General features: G+C 47.8%; 1 protein-coding gene across 1 annotated transcript in view; it reads left to right on the top strand.

Annotated features, from left to right (window-relative positions):
* Window positions 1-4,018: 4,018 nt before the first annotated feature.
* Window positions 4,019-10,609, top strand: part of LOC144000390 (microfibril-associated glycoprotein 4-like) — a 56,460-nt gene continuing 49,869 nt past the window's right edge. Inside the window, exon 1 of the mRNA XM_077494199.1 lies at window positions 4,019-4,128. Coding sequence (XP_077350325.1) covers window positions 4,123-4,128 — 6 coding nt within the window. The 5' untranslated portion in view covers window positions 4,019-4,122. The remainder of the gene's footprint in view (window positions 4,129-10,609) is intronic.

Raw genomic sequence — 10,609 nt, 5'->3', positions numbered from 1 at the left:
AGATACTTTACAAGAAATAGAATAACAACAATTCCGACCGTCCACATCCTGCCTGGAAACAATGTGTTTTCTCATTCATAATAACCCATGGGGGGGGGGGTCAACTTTACAAATCAGATAATTTGCCAAATTTTTATTTATTTTTTTGCCCAACTATAAGCGCTCGTCATTAATTAAAAGTAAATCAAGTGATGTGCTGCTGTGCTTAAACTAATGTAGGGGTGACACATTTTCAAGGTGTGTAAATTTAGTTATTTTTGTCTCTGGTTCTGAGAGCTAATTGGATAGGGAAGCTTTGGCATCAGTTTGGCTGGGCTGTGTTGGGGTTCCTCCTGATTATGTGTACAGTAAGGTACACATGACAGGCTCAGAACCATGTCTGGTTGGACGTTTGGGTACCGGCATTCCACGGAGCCAACCAGTGGGTGAGTTTGGCCCCACTGAGGAGTCTGGGGAAGGGTACTTAAGATGCTGGAGTCACGTCTTCGGGGGTTCGTTAGGCCAGAACTGCCTGTTCCTGGATCTGGGCCGGGGTATCCCCACGAGGGGTCCTGGTCAGGGGAGTGTGTACCGCCCCCCGCCAACATGGTTGGTTTGACAAGCTCCACAGACCCGCTTGGTCTGGGGCAAGGATCCATCTGTTCCCGAGTCTCGGAACCGGCTGGTCTGAGGCGCAGTGACTGAGGGAGGATTCAAGGCATCCGGGTGTGCTCTCAACTTGGAGGGGCACCGCAGCTCGTGTAAGTGACCAGGGGAGGACTCTTTGAAGGAGGGCCAACAAGTGGCATCCTGAGAAGTGCCCGGTTGCTGGGTTGTCAAGGATACTAGAGAATCCCATGCTTCCCCAATACTGCCAAGGGGACAGAGAACATTCCAGGTACTGAGGAAAGGTTCCTGTTTTGTTTCTGAGTGCCACTTTGATTCAAGGTCAGAGACTTTGCAAATTTCGTAATTCAAGTGCTGACTGCCATAATCTCTGGCTAGAGATTTGTTCAGCTTGGAAGCGCCCAGCTGCGAGTGGCTACTCTCTGGGTTAGCAAATAGAGACTTTCGTATACTTAGCAGTTCAAGGTGTCTGAGTTTCTTCACCCTTACCCTTTGTTCCCACATGTGACTGTGTCTGTTGGATGTTACCCCTGCAAATAAAAAACCTTTCAAAAGGACTTTTATGGTGTCAGTGTGCAAAGTCGTTGGGTATTAACTCTGGGAACCGCTAGACCTGGAAGAACAAACCAAGCTGAGGTAACCGGTAAGCCCAAAAGTCAAGGCCGTCCCATCGAGGGTTATGGCCACTACACTAAATAAAATAAATACATAAAATAACAAATAAATGTATGATATGTGTGTGTCGTTCTTGTCAATAAACTTATATAAAGGAAAACTACAATATAAATAAAGTGGATAAAAGTGATGTTCAGCACACTTACTCATCAGTCCTGTGTACAATGTGACTCTATACACACCTTCATAATAAAGTCCAGACATATAAGTACTAAATCCAAAACATTAACGTTTCCCGTCATATCCTATATAATGATTTTCAGTCTCTCTTTGAATTTTCAAAATAAGTGCCATCTTCTACAGGGCCGCCTTTAATACTGATTGGACCCTGGGCAAACAACATTTTCTTGGGCCCCCTCTTCCACGCAATTTCCCTCTCTACATGCTTTGAGACATACAATAAATAGCAGCTAGACTCAAAATCAGTTTACTGAATCAGATCGGCAGAAATTGCGATTGGTTGCCAGAGTTTACAGTGTATCATTACCGCTCACTGACTGGCTGCTAGAGGTTACAGCACACATTATGGCTCATTGTTATTTTCTAGAGGTTATAGCACATGACTTCTGCTTGTTGATTGGTTGCTAGAGGTTACTTACCATCTTTACCACTCACTAATTGGTTGTTAGAGGTTACTGCACATTATTACTGCTCAGCAACTGGTTGCAAGAAGTTAGTGCACAGCATTAATACTCACTGATTGGTTGCTAAAGGTTACAGCACATTATCTCCTTACTGCCTGCCTGCATATTCACATGCACCAAAATTCAGGGTGCTGTGGCACCATGTTATTTTGAAGCGGGGTTCCACCTCCAATTTTCTTACTTTTGCAGAACAGGCTGATGTTAGGCTTAATGACCCCAGTTGTAGGCAGGGCTTTCAAGTATGCTCCTTTACATCTCCAGTGGGCAGCATTCAGCAGAAGTGATAGTGGATGTGACCTCAGGGGGACATGATATACATATGAATGCCGCCTCTATTTACATATCAGTGCAGGTTGTTTACATGTAAACACAAGTTCTGCAGGTGAGTCATCTGTACATGGCAGAAGTGGCAGCAGAAATTTACACTGAGATATCGGGACACAGCACAGGACTAACAAACTTCAAGGGATAAGGGGATTTAAACTGGGACAGTTGGCAAGTATGAGGCAGCTACTTTGGGCCCCACAACAATGGTAGGGCCCAGGGCAGCTGCCCATTTTGCCCTGCCTTAAAAATGGTCCTGGTCTTCTATGATGGTGAAACCCCCCCACACCAACAAACAATATTGCGATGTTCTTCTATATACACTCACCGGCCACTTTATTAGGTCCTCCTTGCTAGTAGCGAGTTGGAACCCCTTTTGCCTTCATTCTTGGTGGCATAGATACAACAAGGTGTTGGAAACATTCCTCAGAGATTTTTCTCCATAGTGATCTGATAACATCACACAGTTGCTGCAGATTTGTCGGCTGCACATCCATGATGATAATCCTCCATTCCACCACATCCCAAAGGAGCTCTATTGGATGGAGATGTGGTGAGTGTGGAGGCCATTGAAGGACAGGGACCTCACTTTCCAGTGGTGGAGATAATTGGAGCTTTGTGACATGGGGCATTATCCTGCTGGAAGGAGCCATCAGAAGATGGGGACACTGTAGACATAAAGGGATGGACATGGTCAGCAACAATACTCAGGTAGGCCGTGGTGATTATACCATGCTCAATTGGTACTAACGGGACCAAAGTGTGCCAAGAAAATATCCCCCCACACCATTACACCCCCACCACCAGCCTCAATCGGTTATATCCCATCCCCCACACCATTACACCCCCACCACCAGCCTGAACCGGTGATATCCCATCCCCCACACCATTACACCCCCTCCACCAGCCTGAACCGGTGATATCCCATCCCCCACACCATTACACCCCCACCACCAGCCTGAACCGGTGATACCCCATGCCCCACACCATTACACCCCCTCCACCAGCCTGAACCGGTGATATCCCACCCCCCACATCATTACACCCCCACCACCAGCCTGAACCGGTGATACCCCTTCCCCCACACCATTACACCCCCACCACCAGCCTGAACCAGTGATATCCCATCGCCCACATCATTACAACCCCGCCACCAGCCTTAACCGGTGATATCCCATCTCCAACACCATCACACCCCCCACCACCAGCCTGAACCGGTGATACCCCATCCCCCACACCATCACACCCCCACCACAAGCCTGAACCGGTGATATCCCCTCCCCCACACCATTACACCCCCCAACACCACCAAATTTATGAAGAAAGATTATTTTGTAATGGAAACAAAGAAAACTTTTTTTTTCAAAATTTTTGGTCTTTTTTCGTTAATTTCATCAAAAATACAAACTCAGCAGTGATTAAATACCACCAAAGAAAGCTCTATTTGTGTGAAGAAAATTATAAAATGATCATATGGGTGCAGTGTTACATGACCGCGCAATTGTCATCGGAAGTGTGAGAGCGTTGAAAGCTGACCATTGGCCTGGGCAGGAAGGGGGTGGAAGTGTTTTTTTTTGTATTGGATTGGTTGGGGAGGAAGAAGAATATATTTAGTAGTCAATATTCAGTCTGACACCATTAGAGTAATCAATACCGAGGATTCCATCTTTGCTTCATATATTTAGCCTTCAGCTGAGCTCAGCGAGTGACACAAGGGTCAAGGTCCAGCTACTATTTACCAGAATGTCGATGCTGAAGATAAGCCTTGGCTCAGATCCAGAGGATGGAATCCTGCTAACAACACGAGGTGGGATTCAGAAGCACAGATATAAATACCCTCCGCACCTGCAACACTATACTGGGAAGCTGAACCATGGAGGTGAGTTCAACAAATCCTATTGGATAGGGATGAATGTAGGGGCCTGTTTAAGTAATGGCGATTGACCCAAGGGAGTTTGCCTGGGGTGGCTTTTTTTTTGGGGGGGGGGGGTGACGTCAGTCCCGGGACAATATGCAGCTACAGGCATCATCATCCAGTATAGTTTTTTAGAGGTTAGCTCTCTTGTAATAGAAATTGGTGGGGCTTACTAGCCACTCAATTGCTAGCAGCGGGACGGGACGCCCCTGCATCCTGCTGCCTTCTCTGGCTCTCTTAGGCTCCCCCATCCCACTGGGAGACCAGAGCAACCAGCTGGAACACTGGGATAGGTTGTTCGCAACAGTAAACCGGAAGCGACGACATCACTTCCAATTTACTCAGGAACCATTGGCGCCAGTTTTGAAAAATTGAGAGCATTCAAAAACACAGATCTTGGTGTTTTGAACGCTTTTAAGGGCAGGGGAAGGATTTGGGGTCTTAAAGACCCCAGATCTCTATATAAAGAGTACCAGTCACTGTCTATTGCTGTCACAAAGGAGGTTTACATTGCTTGTAACAGCAATAAATGGGATTTAAAAAAAAAAAAAATTAACAACAATGTAAAAAGTTAAATAAATTAATATAAAAAAAAAAATGAAAGTGCTTAAAGTCCTCCCATGCTCACACAAAAGTGAACACTAGGGATGAGCTTCGAGTTAGAGTCGAACTCATGTTGGACTCGAACATTGCCTGTTTGCCTATTCGGCGAACGGTGAACAATTTGGGGTGTTCGCGGCAAATTCAAAAAGCCACGGAACACCCTGTAAAAGTCTATGGGAGAAATCTAAAGTGCTAATTTTAAAGGCTAATATGCAAGTTATTGTCCTAAAAAGTGTTTGGGGACCCGGGTCCTGCCCCAGGGGACATGTATCAAGGCAAAAAAAAAGTTTTAAAAATGGCTGTTTTTTCAGGAGCAGTGATTTTAATAATGCTTAAAGTGAAACAATAAAAGTGTAATATTCCTTTAAATGTCATACCTGGGGGGTGTCTATAGTATGCCTGTGAAGGGGCGCATGTTTCCTGTGCTTAGAACTGTCCCTGCACAAAGTGTCATTTTTGCAGGAAAAAAAGCATTTAAATTCACTCGCAGCTATTATGAATTGTCGGCTCCCCGTAATACAGAGAACACTCATTGAAAGTAGTTGATAAAAAAAAATATGCGTGGGGTTCCCCCCAAATTCAATTACCAGCCACTGCAGGTCTGGTATGGATATTAAGGGGAACCCCAGGTCAAATTTATTTTTTTAAATGATGTGGGGTTCCCCCTAAATATCCATATCAGACCCTTCAGGTCTGGTATGGATTTTAAGGGGAACTCCACACCAAATTTAAAAAAGAAAATGGCGTGGAGTTCCACCCAAAAATCCATACCAGACCCTTTACCTGAGCACACAACCTGGCAGGCCACAGGAAAAGGGGGGGGGGCGAGAGAGCGCCCCCTCTGAACCGTACAAGGCCACATGCCCTCAACATTGGGAGGATGCTTTGGGGGTCTGTAACCCCTCAAAACATGTCCCCATGTTGATGAGGACAAGGGCCTCATCCCCACAACACTGGCCGGTTTTTGTGGGGGTCTGCGGGCAGGGGGCTTATCAGAATCTGGAAGCCCCCTTTAACAAGGGGACCCCCAGATCCCACCCCCCTCTGTTTGAAATGGTAAGGGGGTACAAACGTACCCCTACCATTTCACAAAGAAAGTGTAAAAAATTGTTAAAAAACTCACAGACACCATTGGGAAAAGTCCTTTATTAGAAATAAAAAAAAATAAAAAAAAGATTCCAGCGGTGGTAATCCACTCTTGCTATCCAGCGATGGGTGATCTCTTCTCCGGGGTCCAGCGATACACTTTAATAGGGTTCTAAAATTCACACAAACTTTAGGTCTGTTCGCAGGTTCTGGTGTGAACTGAACAGGGGGGTGTTCTGCTCATCCCTAGTGAACACGTGTGTCAGTCCTGTGCTCACGCAAATAGCGATCATCCCACACATGTGAGGTATCACTGCAAATGTCCGATCATGGGCAGTGATTCTAGCACCAGACCTCCTTTGTAAATCCAAAGTGGTAACCTGAGACTTTTGAAGTTTTGCCTGTGTATAGTAATTTATGTTGTTTATCGCTTTTGCACGGGTGTATGCAATTTTAAAGCAGCTGGGGTGGGACAAATTTAGATGGGGAGGGGGGGGCACCAAGTTTTTAGTCTTGCCTAGGGCAGCATAAAACCAAAATACACCACTGGATTGACCCATCCTCAGTAGGAAAGATACTCCCATAGGAGGGAAGGGTAATCCTTTGTAGCCAGTATAGGGTCTCTCAGAGATCTGTTTGGGATAGGCTGCTTTCACACTGATCACCATGAAATCATATGGAACTCTTCACTAGTGATGGCCCGAACCTCCGACGGGACGTTTCGCGAACGCGGACCGCGAACGGTCGGCCTCGTTCGCGGTCCGCGTTCGCGAAACGTCCCGTCGGAGGTTCGGGCCATCACTAGTGAAGAGTTCCATATGATTTCATGGTGATCAGTGTGAAAGCAGCCTATCCCAAACAGATCTCTGAGAGACCCTATACTGGCTACAAAGGATTACCCTTCCCTCCTATGGGAGTATCTTTCCTACTGAGGATGGGTCAATCCAGTGGTGTATTTTGGTTTTATGCTGCCCTAGGCAAGACTAAAAACTTGGTGCCCCCCCCCCCCCTCCCCATCTAAATTTGTCCCACCCCAGCTGCTTTAAAATTGCATACACCCGTGCAAAAGCGATAAACAACATAAATTACTATACACAGGCAAAACTTCAAAAGTCTCAGGTTACCACTTTGGATTTACAAAGGAAACCGAACGTTCGCGGCGGGCCACATTGACTTCAATAGGAGGCGAACATTTCAAACCTTCAGGTCGAATTTGCAGCCACGATGTAATTATTAGCAGGGAAATCATAGTCCCACCACATGGCCAATGATATAATACATGTATGAGGTGAATTTGGGATCGATAACTACAAGCATTCTTTTTTTATATGGGAAATTGTTGTGACAATTCAGGACTGTGGAGCGCATGAAGGCAATGGAGGAGAGGGAAGGTCAGGGACCAGGGTAGGCAAAGAAGAGGGTGCAGGAGATGATCACCAGCAGCGTGACATACAGCAATGACACCTGCACCGTGATAGAGTCATCTGACAACAGCACCGTGATAGAGGGCACTGACATCAGCAGCGTGACATAAAGCATTAACACCAGCACCGTGACATACAGCACTGACAGCAGCACCGTGATAGAGGGCACTGACATCAGAAGCGTGACATTAAGCACTGACATCAGCACCGTGATATACAGCACTGACAGCAGCACCGTGATAGAGAGCACTGACATCAGCAGCGTGACATACAGCACACTGACATCAGCACCGTGATATACAGCACTGACAGCAGCACCGTGATAGAGAGCACTGACATCAGAAGCGTGACATACAGCACTGACATCAGCACAGTGATATACAGCACTGACAGCAGCACCGTGATAGAGAGTACTGACATCAGAAGCGTGACATACAGCACTGACATCAGCACAGTGATATACAGCACTGACAGCAGCACCGTGATAGAGAGCACTGACATCAGAAGCGTGACATACAGCACTGACATCACCACAGTGATATACAGCACTGACAGCAGCACCGTGATAGAGAGTACTGACATCAGAAGCGTGACATAAAGCATTAACACCAGCACCGTGACATACAGCATTGACAGCAACACCGTGATAGAGAGTACTGACATCAGAAGCGTGACATTAAGCACTGACATCAGCACCGTGATATACAGCACTGACAGCAGCACCGTGACATTAAGCACTCACACCAGCACCATGATATACAGCACTGACAGCAGCACCGTAAGCAGCCCCAGGAGGAAGTCAGCACAGCACAGGGATGGTGTGATCCCCTCATAATAAGAACCCCCAGGAGGAAGTCAGCACAGCACAGGGATGGTGTGATCCCCTCATAGTAAGCAGGCCCAGGAGAAACTCAGCACAGCACAGGGATGGTGTGATCCCCTCATAATAAGAACCCCCAGGAGGAAGTCAGCACAGCACAGGGATATCATAAGCAGCCCCAGTAGAAATATGACACCGCTCAACCTCTTCAAAGAGGAGGGTACGGTGTGCTTTTTTGGGACAAGGAAGTGAGCCAAATGAAGAAAGAAGGTCTGTGTGCTTGATTAAAAAAATAGTTTATAGACATATACATGGTCTACTGGTCACATGTGTTGAATTCCTCCGAGATCCATGCCTCATTCATTTTTAGAAATGTGAGGTAGTTAACACTGTCGTGAGCTAGGCGAGTACGCTTATCGGTCATGATCCCCCCTGCTGCGCTGAACGTCCTTTCGGACAGGACACTGGATGAGGGGCAAGCCAACAGTTCGATTGCAAATTGGACAAGCTCTGGCCAGAGATCAAGCCTGCCCACCCAGTAGTCCAGGGGTTCATCACTCCTCAGAGCGTCCACATCGGCCGTTAACCCAATGTAGTCGGACACCTGACGGTCTAGGCGTTCCCTGATGCTGGATCCGGATGACACCTGTCGATGGGTCAGCTGAAAGAATGACCTCATATCCGAAGTCACCAACACATCTTCAAACCGGCCTCTTCTTGCAGGCGCTGTTGGATTGGTACCCGCAAATCCTTCTCTGGGAGTGGGAATTGCTCCTCTGCCAGCGCACGCAAAAGCAGAATGCAGCATTTCTCGAAGCAAGGCCTGGAAGTGCTGCATTCTGACAGCCCTCTGCGACGGCGGTAACATTTCCGCCATTTTGTGTTTGTACCGGGGGTCTAAGTACGTTGCCACCCAGTACTGGTCCTTGACCCTTATGCTTTTTATACGGGGGTCCCTATTAAAACACTGGAGCATGAAGGCCCCCATTTGCACTAAAGTGGAAGCGGTGTGGTGGCCTGGCTCCTGCTCATCGTCCATGATAATGTCGCCCTCTTCATTCTCCTCTCTCCATCCACGCACAACAGGGATCCCAGAAAGGTTTAAAGCACGCTCTTCTTGCTCCTCCTCATCCGCCCCGGCACCATCCTCCTCTGACTCCTCTTCAGACTCCTGTTGTTGACTTGTCTCAGATAGAGTAGCCCCCCCTGGGAATTCATCCAGCATTGCGACTTCCTCATCTTCCCGCTCCTGCTCCTCCACAGCCTGATCAATGACACGACGCAATGCACGCTCCATAAAGAAGGCATAAGGTACCATGTCACTGATGGTGCCATGGCTGCGACTGACCAGTTTGGTGATCTCCTCAAATGGCCGCAGAAGTCTGCATGCGTCGCGCATGAGCAGCCGCTGGCGCGGTGAAAAAAACCCCAGCTCCCCAGAACCGTTTCTTTCGCAGAGTTCATACAGGTAGACGTTAACTGCACGTTTCTGCTGGAGCAGCCTATCAAGCATATAGAAGGTTGAGTTCCATCGCGTCGGGCAATCGCAAATAAGACGTCTGACCGGTAGATGGTGTCGCCGCTGAATGTCAGCAAGGCGAGCCATGGCCGTGTAAGATCTTCTGAAATGGGCCGAGATTTTCCTTGCCTGCCGCAAGATGTCCTGGACCCCAGGGTATTTGACAAGGAATCGCTGCACGACCAAGTTTAAGACATGTGCCATGCATGGCACGTGTGTGATTTTGCCCTGTTTCAATGCGCTAAGCAGATTGGCACCGTTGTCACACACCACTTTACCAACTGTCAAATTGAGCGGTGTTAGCCACTGATCTGCCTGTGAACGTAAAGCTGAAAGGAGTGCCGGGCCAGTGTGGCTCTTGGCTTCCAGGCACAACAGACGCAGCACGGCATGGCAACGTCTCACCTGGCATGTGGAATAGGTTCTGGGGAGCTTGGGCGGTGCAGCGGAAGAGACGCTAGCAGCGGAAAAGGAGGAGGCAGCTGAGGAGGAGAGGGAGGAGAATGGAGTAGGAGGAGGAGGAAAAGAAGAGTCAGGCCTGCATGAAATCCGTGGTGGTAAAACCAAATCTACACGGGTGCCACGGGTTACATGCTTGACGGCCGTCAGAAGGTTCACCCAGTGGGCAGTAAAAGTGATATACCTTCCCTGCCCGTGTTTGCTAGACCACGTGTCTGTGGTCAGATGTATCTTGGCACGACACTGTGTGCCAGAGATACATTCACTTGCCGCTGAACATGGCCATATAGCTCTGGGATGCCCTTCTCTGAGAAATACTTCCTTCCTGGGACCTTCCATTGTGGTGTTCCAATGGCCACAAATTTGCGAAAGGCCTCCGAGTCCACCAGTTTATATGGCAGTAGTTGGCGGGCTATCAGTTCTGACATGCCAGCCGTCAACCGTTGGGCAAGAGGGTTATCCGGCCTCATCATTTTTTTACGCTCGAACATTAGGCCCACGGAAGCCTGCCTTTTTGCAGAAAAACGTGAGCTT

The sequence above is a fragment of the Lithobates pipiens genome, unplaced genomic scaffold (assembly GCF_037356315.1).
Source record: "Lithobates pipiens isolate NorthernLeopardFrog02 unplaced genomic scaffold, aLitPip1_a1.2 Scaffold_22, whole genome shotgun sequence".
Classification (NCBI taxonomy): Eukaryota; Metazoa; Chordata; class Amphibia; order Anura; family Ranidae; genus Lithobates; species Lithobates pipiens.
This window is presented reverse-complemented; position numbering and strand designations above follow the sequence as displayed.